This window comes from Meles meles, chromosome X (assembly GCF_922984935.1).
Source record: "Meles meles chromosome X, mMelMel3.1 paternal haplotype, whole genome shotgun sequence".
Lineage (NCBI taxonomy): Eukaryota > Metazoa > Chordata > Mammalia > Carnivora > Mustelidae > Meles > Meles meles.
The window spans coordinates 15,865,447-15,880,469 of record NC_060087.1 but is presented as its reverse complement, the minus strand read 5'-3'; the positions used below and the strand labels follow the sequence as shown (position 1 = coordinate 15,880,469).

Genomic DNA, 15,023 nt, shown 5'->3' with positions numbered 1-15,023 from the left:
GGAAATAGTAAACACATTTCAGTGATTATTATTTGTTTGTTTAAAGATTTTATTTATTCATTTGACAGAGTGAGAGAGAGGGAGAGAGAGAGAGCGAGAGAGCGAGCACATAAAAGCAAGGGAAGGGCTGAGGGAGAGAGAGAAGCAGGCTCCCTGCTTAGTGCTCAATCCCAGGACCCCAGGATCATGACCCGAGCCAAAGGCAGCCGCTTAACAACTGAGCCACCCAGGCGCCCCTATTTTTCTTTTTAAGGCTTTAGTTATCCATTTAACAGAGAGAGAGAGAGATAGCGAGAGAGAGAACTCAAGCAGGGGGAGTGGCAGACAGAGGGAGAAGGAGTGTGACAGGTCCCCCAGCCGAAGGATCCCCACACGGGGCCTGATCTCAGGACCTTGAGATCATGACCCGAGCCCAAGGCAGATGCCCAACAAACTGAGGCACCCAGGCGCCCCTGTGATTACTTTTTACATTAAAGTTTTGTTTGACTAACACAGATACATGGTAGCAATTAAAAGGGACAAAATGTTTGCTTTCCCCGTCTCTTGGTCATCCTGTTCCCCGCCCTAGAGGAAGTCTCAATTATCAGTTTGTTCTGTATCACACCATGAGGCATGTGCACACTTTTGCAGAAATGCTGGCACCCATTATCAGGCTTTTTTACCTAGCAGCACGTCTTAGTAATTATCCTTATTGGCCCTTAGAGGCGCACCTCATTCTTGGAGAGAGCTGAATGGGATTGATTTACTGTAATTCAGGAAACCAGTTCTGTACTGACCCTCATTTACATTTTTTCAGTCTTGCTAATTTAAGCAGGGTTGTAATGATTAACCTTGTACATAATACCATTTTGCACGTGTGTGAGTATACCTGTAGTTTAATTTCCAAGGAGTGGAAATACTGAGTCAAAAGGCAGAGACATTTAAATTTTTGATAGGTAATTGCCACATTGCTTCCCACAGGGGTTGTCCCGATTTTCATATCAGTTTATACTCATTGGAGAGCATGAGAGACTATCTTTCTCTATGCCACAACTAAAATTATATTGTTTCGATTGTTGCCAATCAGACAGGTTTAAAAAAAAGATTTTTCGCACTAATAAGGTCACTGGGTAACAGAGAGATCCATTGAGAAGATTTATGGTATTTAGTACCAAGGGAAAAAAGAGATCTCATCATAGTAAAGATTATATACATTCTTTTTTTTTTTAAAGATTTTATTTATTCATTTGACAGAGATGACAAGTAGGCAGAGAGGCAGGCAGAGAGAGAAGAAGGGAAGCAGGCTCCCCGCTGAGCAGAGAGCCCAATGCAGGACTTGATCCCAGGACCCCGAGATCATGACCTGAGCTGAAGGCAGAGGCTTTAACCCACTGAGCCACCCAGGCACCCCAAGATTATATACTTTCTTATCTAGACTATTTGCTTCTGGAGAGTTTTGTGCTTCCTGCCCTCCATACTTATTACTCTTCGCATGGATAGCAGCTGTGTGCTGGGCACTGTGCTACAGGCTGTGAGAAAAGACAGTGCTCTGAGAAGGCCCAGACCCTCGAAAAGACTGGTGTGAGCGCAGTAAGACAGTAGGGGTAAGCGCTGCACTTTCAGTATAGGGATACAGCCAAAACGATTCAGGTCTTTTTGTGCAGTGAGCACTGCACAGATATTATCACATGAATTCCACCATAATTTGCATTTTTCTTATGAGTGTGGTTTACCATCTTTTCATGCAGTGGAGTCATTTTTTCCCTATAAATTGTCCTTTGCTCTTCGTTGGGTTCTCGATGTCTTTGCCTACACTTTGTAGAAGGTGTTCTCTCTAACAGGCAACGCTCCCCCGCTTGGACTTTTGTTGATGAATCTCCTTTCTTTTATTCTGGTTTTGTCTATTTTGTGGTTGTAGTTTTCCATAACTCACCAGTCTTTTCTTTTGAAGCTTCTGGATTCTGTGGCAGAGTGTCAAATCCTCTTTCCCACTCCGAGATCATTAACTATTTCTCTCATGTTTTCTTCTAGTGCTTTTAAGGTTTCATTTTTGAATGAGTAAATTTATTTTGAATGTCTAACATTCCCAGTTTATTTTTTATAAAGATTTTATTTATTTATTTGACAAAGAGAGACACCGCAAGAGAGGGAACACTAACAGGGGAAGTGGGAGAGGGAGAAGCAGGCTTCCCTGTGGGGCTTGATCCCAGGACCCTGGGATCATGACCTGAGCCGAAGGCAGACACTTAACTGACTGAGCCACCCCGGCACCCCATAATATTCCCAGTTTAATAAAGAAATAGATATTGCTTGTTTAAAGAAAATGAGGTGGTGTGTGAATTTTCTTACTGTATCTCCTTCCTACTGCTCTTAAACCAAATCCTATCCTCGCAGGTGAGAAGTTGGTTGTGATCCAGTGAAGGCCAGCTGGGTTTTTGTGGGGATGATAGAGACTTCCATGTTGTCACAGCTTTGGGCTGAGTTGGAAATAATACCCCTTGTCTGTAATAGGTGTCCTGCCCATAACACTCTGCTAAATTGGCCATTCATTTGACAGATAGTTATTAAGTGCTTACTAAAGCATGTCCGAACAGCTGGTTGGTATTGACACCCTTTGATCCACTGGTAATAATCTAGATGTTGAGCAGGGCATGGGCAGTTGTAAAGGCACTGGCTCTCATGCCGGTAATCACATTGTGCATATATCAGGAAGCTGTGTTACCTCTTTGGGACACGAAGGAAGCTGTTCTTATCTTTGTCCAGCCTGTGGCACTTCCTGAACTCTTCTCAACGTTTATTCCCACCCTGCTAGTCAAGAACTCGGTTCTGGGCTTGTGTTATCAGTGATTATTAGGAGATAATACTGCAAATGTATGATATTACAAATACGTAGTTGAAGATTTACATAGAAACATGACATTAGGTATCCTGTTACTTTAAAAAAAAAGAACCTTGTTAGCTTTGAGCTGAAAATATCATAGGTCAGTGATATGTCAGAGCACTTTTCTAAGTGGGAACATATTTTGCTAAGTATAAGAAAACCATTGTGGTATGAGATACTGGCATGGGTTCACTATGTAATTTTTAGGGGAAATGATGAAATATTTCAAGCATTAGAAAGAGGCAGAAACTGAATAGCAAACACCAGTGTGTCCACCCCCTTGATTTGTCAAATCCTCGTATTTTGCCATATTTTCAGATGTTTTATGTGTGAGTGTATGTCTGTGTGTGTATTCTTTGTCTTCCTAATGAAGTTGGTGCACTTCATGGTTCAACAGCATTGATATTTTTAATTTTTTAAATTTTATTTATTTACTTATTTGACAGACAGAGATCACAAGTAGGCAGAGAGGCAGGCAAAGAGAGAGAGAGAGAGAGAGAGGAGGAAGCAGGCTTCCTGCCAAGCAGAGAGCCCGATGTGGGGCTCGATCCCAGGACCCTGAGATCATGACCCGAGCAGAAGGCAGAGGCTTTAACCCACTGAGCCACCCAGGCGCCCCAACATTGATATTTTTAAAATTGTGATAATGAGATACATCTTTTTTAGAGAAACAGAATCTTACAGCTGAAGCTCCCCTAGAGCTCTGCTATTTGATTTCAAGATACTTGGGGTGTCTTCCCAGGTGTCTTGAGATTGACTAGCCTTTTCTGAAGGGAGCCAAATGCTGGGAAATCCCAGGCTCTGCAAGCAGCCAATGTTGATGGGGTGGCTGCTCTCAATTTTGCCTTTTATATGGGGGCAGGCAGGAAGAGAGTACGCTTGGGGGGCTGGGCAACGTGCTATTTCAGGATTCCGTATCTTTTTCAAAACTCTCTTGCAGTACATTTGGTGTAAGGGTTTTGCTTTAGTGATTTCCTTTTATTTCCTTTTATCTCCTGCCAGGGGTAATTTTACAAAAAGGTTTTCCATGAAGCGCCGAGGGGGCACAGCTGGGATCCCACAGCCACACCCCGCCCTAAAGGGAGCCTTACCTGGAGAAAGAAACAGACCAGGTTTGAGGGCAGGCTGATGAATGACTCCCTTTTCCCCCCTGCCCTGCTTCTACCCTGAACCGAGAGGACCCTGTCCAGGCTCACACTAAGACACAGGAAAGCCCAGGACCAGTGTTTTCTGCAGGTCAGCACAGCACCGGCCTCCCCCTGGTGTCAGCGGCACCAGCCCGCTCTGTGGGCCTGTAATGCTGGGGACAGGAGAGAAGGAAATAGTCTAAGACGTGAGGCAAGCAGCTGAGGTAGAGAGGAAGGACCCCGTGGAGGGAGGAGATCCATTTGGCTGATTGTGTCAATTACATGAGTCACCCCTTGGCTCACCCACTTGGTAAGCAGCATCTGGCGCATTCCAACTACTTGTGCCCTTGACGTTGATCCCGGGAAGCTTACCCCTGAGATGAATTTTAAGACACCCAAGCACTACCTTTTTCATGTTTTTGACCTTCTAGGATGAAATACTAGCACATTTCATTTTACAAGATTGTGTGGTCTTCTGGCTTTAGCGTTCATGTTGTTACTTGAAGTGGAAACAGCATACAGTGAAGTGTGGAGATCTTATACGCAAACACAGCTCCATGAACGCGTGGGTGTGTATACGCCTGTGCAACCGTCACCCGGACCAGAGTGCAGAACCTCTTCATCCTCCCGGTCATTACCTTCCCAAGGGCAACCGCCCTTTGGCGATCACTCACCACTGATAAGCTCTGTCTGTGCTTGAGCTTCACAGAACAGGAGCGTAGAGCATGGGGTCTTCTCAGTCTGGCTTCTTTCACTGAACATTCTGGTGGCGAACTTCCTCCGTTTTGTTAAGTGTGTTTCTTATTTATAGCTCTTGCTATTTAATGATGACATTAATAATGGCAACAAACAACCTGTATGCTGCTGCTCCCTGGTTTACTCTTTTTTTTTTTTCTTTGTTTATTTACAGCATAACAGTGTTCATTGTTTTGGCATCACACCCAGTGCTCCGTGTTTACTCTTTGATCCCGAAGACAACTCTGTGATGGTGCCAGAGCCTTTAGGGTTAGATCTTCTAGAGATGACAGGGGAGTTGCTTAGAGGCTTTCGGTATTGCCCCCAGGTCACCCACCTAATCAATGAGGACGCTGACGCTAGTTGTTTTCTGTTTGGTTTGGTTTGGTTCGACTCGCACCATCATTCTCCCCGTTTACTGGGAGGCCTGCTTCTTAACTTGCATCCAGGTTGGTGGTAGGAAGAGAGGAGGGAAGGACCCCCAGACCGGACCTTCACTGGTGTTTTACTGGGGAGCATTTTGGTTAATTGAAAGAAGTTAAGGTTCAGCCAAGCCATCCACCCCCCCAGCACCTGTCTGGTATGTAATGAGTGGGGAGGCTGAGTAGAAAAGAGGGAAAGCCAGCTTAGCTCAGCAGCCAGCCACATCCAGGCAACTCCACTTAACACAAAGCAGACCATGCTCGTCTAGTTCCCAGTTGTGCACAAGTTATGCCTTTGCTCAGTGAGGCTGTTGTTTGCAGGCTGCTAAATGTGTCATGACAGACTTTTGCTGGAGTGGCATCACGGGGGCTTTTTGGCCTCCAGAGGTGGGTGAGCCATCTTGGGCTCTGATCAACATCGTGCTCTGGGAAACGGGAATGGGGCAAGTTCTCCTCTCCCTTCAGTCACGTTGCCCTTGTGACATAGCTCGTGTGTTATCACGGCATTGATATCTTACGGATGGCCTCAGTTTTACTGTACCGATGAGTTTCCACTGTTGAAGCATCAGATTTAGGATAAAGAAAAGCTGGGTTTCCTTTACCTCTTAAAGAGATTCGTCAACCTCCTGATAATTTTGTAGGGTTTTAAAGCAAGCCCAGTCGTTACTAATTTATATATGTGGGGATGTATGAATTTCTATAAGTCCCTATGGCCTGTGGGCTGGGGTATGGCCTCTACCACAGGGATAGTAGGATCCGGGTTCTGCACGATGGTTTAAAATATAGGCCTAGTGTTATAAAATGGAGATTGAGGGTTGGGGGCTAGGAACACTCAGACCCAGGAAATCCAGAGTCCCATGACCTGGATCAGAACCTCGGAGAGCTCCAGGTAACCAGATGTTGGCGGCTGTAGGCAGGCAGGAGTGACTCCAGTGCCAAGCCCACCCTCCTCTGCAGCAAAGAGCTTTTATGTGTGCATGAGAAAGGACTTCAAGGATTGGGGCCTCAGTACTGGTAGATTTATGGATTAAGTAGTACCTTCTATTCTTCAGCTGTGGAGGGAAGGGAAGTGTTCCACTGGAGCCCCAGGTGGGGCGATTTTGAGTCTCCCCTTTATAGCCGTGGCACTACCTCTTCCTTGGAGGCAAGATGTAGCAGGACAGCCCTGCCCAGAAGGTGCAGAAGTGGGTCCCATGACCCACTATGCCCCTGGCTAGCCTTGTGGCTTTTGGCTGTTCTTGCATCCTCTCTGGGTGTCGTGGTTCTTGAATGCAAAAATCTATCAGTCTGGAAGAATCAGGGTTTTATTGCTTTTTTCCCCCAATAACATAATGACAATGTTACTGTGAGGAGCAAGTGAAGAAATAGCTGCTGAAACACTTTCATTTCTCTAAGCCTTTGCCCTTGTAAGGTTGTGTCATTGCTAGCATTGTTGCCTATTTTTAGAGCCTACCAATAGGAGTCCAGGACATCAGATGTCTGTGAAAGTCAAGGTGTTGTTAGAGAGGTGCATTCCCCTTGTTACATGTGCATGGTAATGAGCACCATGGGGCCAGCGTGCATGGCGGACAGTTTGAGCCAGAATCCGGTACGCGGAGATTTGTGGCTTGCTGTGCAATTTAAAAAGTTTTTAAATGAAAGGGTTTGTCCTGTGGTCTTCTGGAAGTAACTGGGGGATTTCCACAGAGGAGTGACAAGAGCATACATTTGTTTTTGGAGAGTGTCTCTGGCGGCAGTGTGTAGACACGGAGACATCATGGCCACTCTGGCAGGACTCAGGAAGAGTGGTTGAGAGATGCATTCTGAAACGAGATGGATTGGGTTCCGATTCTGACTCCTGTTTGTTTGGCAGTCGTTCTCAGCACTCCATGTCCTGCTGTGTGTGTCACTGAGGAATCAGGGTTGTCGTGCAGACTACAAATTGCCATCCAGGTGAAGCTCTGAGAGCAGCCTGGGCACATGGCGAGTGTTCCCCTGTTAGCTGGTGTTCATGTGTTTGTTTTCTTGTGGTTAATTACATATAACAGAAAAGTTGCCATCTTAACCATTCAAAATGTACAGTTCAGTGGCATTAGCTACATGAACAATGTTATGCAACCATCGTCCTTATCTCTATCCAAAACTTTTTAGTCACCCCAAATGGAAACTTTGTAACCATTAAATATTGACTCCCATCCCCCCTTCCACTTCCTGGTAACCTGCAGTCTTTCTGTCTCTATAAATTTGCCTCATCTAGCTGCAATATGTAAGTGGAATCATACAATATTTGTCCTTTTATATTTGGTGTATTTCACTTAGTATAATGGTTTCTAGGCTCATTCCTGTTGTAGAATGCCTCAAAACTCGACTCCTTTTTGAGGCTGAATAATATTCTGTTGTGTGGATATACCTCATCTGTTGTGGGACACTTACGTTGTTTCCACCTTTTGGCTACTTCCGTAAATGTTGAGTCCCTGATTTCAGTATTTTCAGGTATATAACTTACGAGTGGAATTGCTTGGTCACATGGTTCTATGTTTAACTTTGAGGAACTCCCATACTGTTTTCCATAGTGGCTCCATCATTTTCCATTCCCACCAGCAATGCACAACGGTTCCAGTTCCTCCACATCCTCATCAACACTATTTTCCTTTTTTTAAAAAATTACTAGGCATTTTAGTGGGTATGAAGGAGTATCTCATTATGGTTTTGATTTGCATTTCCCTAATGGCTAATGATGTTGGATATCTTGTTGTGTACTTACTGGCTATATGTCTATCTTTCTGGAGAAACATCTCTTTGAGTTCTTTGCCCAGTATTCATAGTTTTAAGGTAGCATGGGAGGAACAGAGAGAAACTGAGAAGTTGAGGAAGTAGATAGAACCCAACTGCCTGACCGGTTAGGTATGGGGGTCAACACCGAGTTTTCCAGCCTGCGTAAATGGGTGGATGATGGGCTCTCAAGCAAGATAGCTCCCCTCCCTTCCAGAAAAGAAGCAGGTCAGAGAGAAGATGTTGAGTCTAGGGGAACACTGAGCCTGTGTACCTGGGTGTTGTATAGGTGAAGGGTCTACACGGGGCACTGCTGTATCTGTGTGTCTTGTTTCTCTGGGAAAATATGGGGCATATTTTAAGTTTTGTCTCCTTCCTGCTTCCATCTAAGAAGGAACTTAAGAAGTGTGGTCACTGTTAGGCTTCTCTGTGTGGCAAATATAAACAGTCATTGAGGGGACAGTGGAATCTGGGCTTTATGAACCAACCTCTCTCTGGTGCTGCCATCTTAGCCCTTAAGCACCTGCTTGATCAGGTTGGTCCTTCCAACCTCACGGGGTGCTTCTCTGAAGCCTTGGGTTTGAGTATTCTTTTTTTTTTTTTTTAAGATTTTATTTATTTATTTGACAGAGATCACAAGTAGGCAGAGAAGCAGGCAGAGAGAGAGGAATGGAAGCAGGCTCCCCGCTGAGCAGAGAGCCTGATGTGGGGCTTGATCCCAGGACCCTGGGACCATGACCCGAGCCAAAGGCAGAGGCTTAACCCACTGAACCACCCAGGCACCTCGGGTTTGAGTATTCTTAACAATCACAAGTTCTAGGGGCGCCTGACTGGCTGGTGCTGGAGCATGTGACTCTTGATCTTGGGGTCTCAAGTTTGAGCCTCACGCTGGGTACAGAGATTACTTAAAGACAGACAGGCAGACAAACAAACAAACAAACAAAAACCAGTCACAGCTTCTAAAGTTCTCGCCAGTGATCACTTCAGTCTCTCAGACTTTTGTCCCTCCCTCACCGTTCCCCAACTGCATGCCTTTAGCAGTTAGTGCTAAGCAGATGCTTGACATGTCGCCCACAACCCACTGAATTTCTCTGAATTAGTCCTTGGTGACCTTGGATGTTGTATCGCCATATTATGTTGTGTCCAGATGGGAGGTCTGTGTGCACACAGTCATATCCACATTGCAGTGGAAAGGGAGGTTTGAGCAACTGTTCTCCCCCCGAAGAAGCAACCTCTGGGGAATGAGCCCCCGTGGTGGCTTGTTTTCTTTACTTCTCAAGCCATAGCATCCTGGCAGCCATCACTAAGAAAGCATCCCATCATGTGGCTCAGGCGGCCAATGTTTGCAGATTATCCCCTGATGCCATCTGCCTGTGAGGCTACAGAAACCCCCGGCAACTGCTGTTCTAGCAGGTGCCACGGCTGCCGAGGTGGGAGTCCGTGTACATACACACGCATGCACACAGCTTTGTGCTGGGTTGGCCTGGGACGCCAGCTGAAACTCTCAACCCAGCAAAGTGCCAGCCACAGTTGCTGATTTCCGGTGGGGCCCTGGTGAAGGAGGGAGGGTGAGGCTGTTGTGAACTGAGCCAGCAGTTGGGGAATTGGATACGGTAACTAACACCCGGGTGTGTAGGAAGCTGCTGGCCAGTAGCTATGTTTTGACCACCTTTTTTGTTCCTTTCTTTCTGCCTCTGCACTCTGCCCAGGCTGAATCTCAGCCTCCTACCTAATTTGCTCTCTTCATATTTATTCCATAGAAGGAGCCCATCTCCATTTCTTGCCCCATGTTCTTCCTAAAGAACACATCATACTTCCTGCCGCTCAGCCATGCTCTGGATCTAGCCACTTAGCTTTCGCTTTTTCTAGCATTGGTGTAATTAATCATGGATTCAGACAGGCCTGGTAACCTTCTGCTCCAGACCTGCAGTTTGTGAGTTACTATCATTTTGGGCTATTGATGCTTTCAAAAATAATTATGTCAGTTATTAGAGTAATTTGAAGTAATTGTCTCAGCCATCAGGTCTTTAAATTCTGTATCTTTTTAAAAAAAGATTTTATTTATTTGAGAGAGAGAGCACAAGCAAGGGTAGGGGCAGAGGGAGAGGGAAGGCAGGGTCCCCACTCAGCAGGGAGCCCTATGCAATGCAGGGGCTCCATCCCAGGACCCTGAGATCAAGATCTGAGCCGAAAGCAGATGCTTAACCAACTGAACCACCCAAGCACCCCTAAATTCTGTATCTTAATGGCTTTTTAAAAAGATTTTATTTATTTGCAATAGAGAGAGAGAACAGAGCGAGCACGCACACAAGCAGCAGGGAGGGGCAGGGCAGAGGGAGAAGCAGACTACCCACTGAGCAGGGAGCCAGAGGCGGGACTCAATCTCAGGACCCTGAGATCATGACCTGAGCTGAAGGCAGACATTTAACCAACCGAGCCACCCAGGCGCCCCCTTTAATGGATCTTTGATAAGAGACCAGCTAGAGCAAACTTTCTGCAGAAAGGGCCAGGTATTTTATGCTTTGATCTCTGTTCCAAATACTCAGTTCTGCCATCATAACAGCCTTAGAAAATTCTTCAATGGATAAAGGTGGTCATGTTGTAATGAAATTTAATTTATAAAAACATGTGGTAGGCTGTAGTCTGCTGACCCCTGATCTAGAATGATGATCTTTATTTCTGTTTGTCCTCCTTATATTTTTCTTTGTCAAGAGTTAAAGAGACCCAGAGGAACTTGATGAGTATAAAAGAACTTTAAGTCCCCTTCTTTTGGGTTTAGCATAATTGTGAGACAGTGGTGATTTGAGAATATATTTCTCTAACCCCCTGTTGGGAAGGATGGAAACCAGAAGGCTCTTAGGCGGCGACTCTGCCTGGCCAAAGCTTGTCCTTGTTCAAAAAGTAGGACAGGCTGTCACTTGGAGCTGTGCGGTATTCCTTTTCTGGTCACTGTGACTTTCTGGTCAGAGTCACATGAGGTCATGTCACCATAGTGGACATCATTTTACTTTACTGGAGGAGGTGCTTCAGTAATAAGTGTAAGGAAAACCAGTCACAACAACATCGGAAATGGTATTTTTCAAACATCATGTTATACCAAGTTGAGGTCATTAGAGTTCATTTCCAGAAAGCTTAAGCTTAACATAGCCGAAGAGCCATTTTAAAATTTCAAACAACAGTCTTGTTTTCCTTTTATCCTCACAGGAAATAAAGAAAGAAATGAAGAAAGACCCTCTCTCCAGCAAAGCTCCAGAAAAACCCATGCACGAAGTGTCCAGTGGAAACGCTCTGCTATCTTCTGAAACAATTCTAAGAACGAATAAGAGAGGTATGGAAGAGAAGAACAAACCCCTTCCCACACTCAAACCCAAACTGGAAACTTCCAGGTGAACTGTGTCAAACTCTGAATTGCTGAAAAACTGAATGGCAGTTGCCTTTTGTTTTTTCGTATAATTTGGACACACACACACACACACACACACACACCCCACACACAGCGAGTAACAATGTAATGACTATAGTAAAGGGAACGAATACAATTTTTTTCACAACAAGAAAGTAGACTAGATTTGCAAATGATGATTTCCTAGGACATTAGCTTTCACTTTCATATCTATTTTTGTGGATGAAAGGTGACTTTAGAGAATGCTATGGCGCGTGCTGAGCTGTGCGTGTCTAGGCATGCTCTGTTTTTAATTTAAGGGCAGGCTCTATCAGGGTCTCTCTCTCTGCCTGCTGGCCTCCCAAACACAGACTGTGTCTCTAGGTTTAGGAGGCAGATGTGCACAGATAGAGCTCAGACATCGCTCTCACCAAGGGAAGTTTAACCATCTTGTCTGCCTGGTTGAGACCTCAAGGCAGATTCTCAGGTATTAGCTCGCTGGGGTTTTGTTTTCTCCCATACCCGGCCTTCGTGTCACCGCTGTTTGAGATGACAAGAGAGGGCTCAACTCACTTCTCCTGTGGTCCCTCGAGATTTCCTCGGCTTTTCCCGCCCCTACGCTCACACAGAGCAGGCCTGGGGGCAGGGTAGCGTTCAGTGGCAGGCTTTTCATGGGCTGATTACTTCCTTAAAGAGAAATATAGAGCTGTTCAAAAGCAGGAGCAGGAAATGTATTAGCAAAGAGTTCCATTAAAAAGAAAAAGATGGCAAGTTTACATAACCACAGGGAAGAACAGCTAATCTTTCATAAAATTTAGACAGCATAAGAATTTGTCCAATAAACTGTCCATTGATCATAGTGCCTGAGACATTAGCTTTGTGTCTCTCTTCCTTCCTGCCTCTTCCTCTTCCCCCTCCAGCTGCCCTGGGTTACATTTCCTTTTTTAATTATTCAGATGAAGGACTGGCTGGCGGCCCACGCTGGTTAGCAGCTATAGGATTTTCTTTCTTTTCTTTCTTTTTTTTTTCCAAAAGCCCATCCTACCAGTGCAGGGGGTTTCCCATGTTGAGAATGAAGCATACTTTGCTGTCAGACTATAGTTGTCCCCTAAAGTGCCTCCTGCATTCTTGCAAATAAGTTCCAGAACTCCTGAGGCCTGCCTTCCTGGGTTTCAGAAAGTTAGAAGTCAGTGTGTCTGTCTGTATTCCCAACCCTTGCTTGCTGCCCCGAGCCCCTCTTGATCCTCCTCAGGCTTCTTGGGCCAGTGAGCCAAGGACCGGCACACACATGGTGAGGAGCCGCAAGGCTTCTCCTGCCAGCCCTGCTCTTGTAAAGTAAATAAGAGAATTAAGGTAATTAATTAACTTAACAAGATAAGGAATTAATTAAGTTAAGGAATTAAGGTAATTATCCAGATGAGTTGGGTAAAAATTACCTGAGAACTTTAAATCAAAGAAGGAATCCAACTTTTCAGATAATTGCTTCTTTACAACTAAAAATCTGGCCTCTGAGATCCTCCCTGGAATTTGTCATGGTCCAGAAAAAGGTACTAATGGTGGGGTGGGGGGTTGGGGGGGTTCCTTCCTTTTAGGTCCACAGCCTGATTATGACCAACCTTTGACTCTCGGGTATTTTATGTAATGAATCTGCCGGTAGATCCGAGACCTTAGCCCATGGAGGCGTTCTGTAAATAGGAAACACATAAAATACCATCTTCATTCTGTCCCAGGCTTCACACTGACCCCCAGGTCACCTGGACCAAACATCAATTTCCAGTTGAAGGGGAGCATTGTGTACCCAGGGCCAGCGCCGTGTTTGGCCCTGCCCCCGCCCGTCAATACTAACAGTATCCTACTACTCCTTATAATAAACAGCGGGGTGGATTGATTGGCCTTGTCAGGCCAGATAAATAGTTCATTGTGCTGAGCTCAAAAGCTACATTTTTTTCCCACCCCAAATCAATGAAAAACCACTTTTTTCCCTCTTAAAACTAGGATCAGAGGCTAAATCTGTGGGATGTTTCTGGTTACTGTAAACACTTCCATGCAACTAATTTTTTCAAGTTTTATGAGTTATTGTCAATGACCCAAGTCTTCTCCTTTCCTTTGTTTCCACCAAGCTTTGTCCCTAGAAATCTCTTGATGTTTTTGTCTGCTGCTGTTGTTACGGAGGGCAGTTGCTTTCAGAGTTTAGTAACAGGCTGCTTTGTTTCATTAACATGGGCTCCCTCTTGGGGTGTTTGAGTCCACCTTGTGATTCACCCTTGGACCCTGTGAGAATTTAATAGAATTAACACGGGTTCTTTTTCTTTTAGTAAAGAAAGTTCAAAATCTGTTCTGAGTCTGAAATTGAACTACTTCACCGGGTCCTGAACTTGAGATAGACTTAGCTGAAGAAGTTTGCCCACTTGTGGCCAGCAGCTTGGGGACATGCCCCACTTTGCGGTAATGGCAAGTGGGTTGTACTACCTCACCTCTGTGGGATGAGCTCGCCCTCCTCAGTCCCCCATGCAAGGTCAAGAACCACCCTAGGCTTGAAGGAGGCTACTAGTAGCTCTGAGAAAAGGCCAGGACCATGGAAACCATTTGAGGACTGATCAGTTTCAGTTTTCAACTTTAACCTTTGCAAATTTCTACAGAGTTGATTTAGGGAGGTACTGGAATGACTCCATGTGCTTTTCATTTGAGAAAAAGCTGTGACTGAAATTGAGAAAGACAGGCAGAGTGAGAGAGAGAGAGAACAGTTCCCTAGTTCCTCCAGATGGCCTGGTTGCCGTCAGCTGTACATCCCAGGCATTAGGGCTCTGAGGACATTTGTGTCTGCTCCCATACCTGGCCATGTCTCTGGGCCTTACCTGAGTCATGGTAAAAGAGATTTCCATTTAAAACAAGCTTTTCCCAAGGAGCAAGAAGTCATTTTTCATTTACACTTGCAGCATGGATGTTGTATATCCTGAAGTTACCCTGGACTCCAGAATGCTGACAAATTGTAGCCAGACAATCTGAAAATTTTTCTTGGAGCCAAATGACATTCTCATGAACCAGACAGAAAAAGGTTGTCTGTTTCCTTCTGAGAATGATTTATTCTTTTGTTTCTTCTCTCATTAAGCCCATATAGGAAAACGATGCACACTCCTAAATTGAAATATTGATGTATGGAGGAATTTTTTTTTTTTTTGAAAAAAAAACATTCAAACCTTGAGCTTAAAAACAAAACTGAACAAAGTGGGCATTTTCACAGTCAACAAGCAAATACATTTGATACATACTTGAAAATGAGCAAGAAGGATTTTGTCCATTTCTACTTGAATTAAAGGAAAGAAAAAAATCATTTGCTTTCATCCTCAGAAGGGTCTCCCAAGCAACTTCCGTTATGTGAGAGGTCCAGTATCCAGCCTATAATCAATACTGCACTGGCCTTTGTAAGGACCGGCTTCTATTTCAGGGCTTTAGTTCCTCAGGTTTTGCATCATTAGCAGACCTCATGGGGAAGCTGCCTCTCTCAGAACCCCCTGCCGCCCAGGATTTGGGCTATTGTTCCTTCCTCACTTTTGCCTGCCTCCTAATGAATGAACGTTCAACAGTGCACGTCTACTGGCCCTGTGCTTGGTGCTGGGACAGATAGAAGCCCTAGATGAACACCAGCCGGTCCTGCCTGCAAGCCCTTGCAGTCTGTTGTATCCTGTGGGAAATGTTAAGAAAGCTGTGTGCATTTCTTAAATCTTTTTTATGGCAAGTTGGGGATA

General features: G+C 45.0%; 1 protein-coding gene across 7 annotated transcripts in view; it reads left to right on the top strand.

Moving 5' to 3' along the window:
* SH3KBP1 (SH3 domain containing kinase binding protein 1) overlaps positions 1-15,023 on the top strand; it is a 341,474-nt gene that overhangs the window by 129,408 nt on the left and 197,043 nt on the right. For all 7 annotated transcript variants that reach the window (XM_045995813.1, XM_045995818.1, XM_045995814.1 and 4 more), the window contains exon 3: positions 11,100-11,223. In XM_045995813.1, coding sequence (XP_045851769.1) covers positions 11,100-11,223 — 124 coding nt within the window. The remainder of the gene's footprint in view (positions 1-11,099; positions 11,224-15,023) is intronic.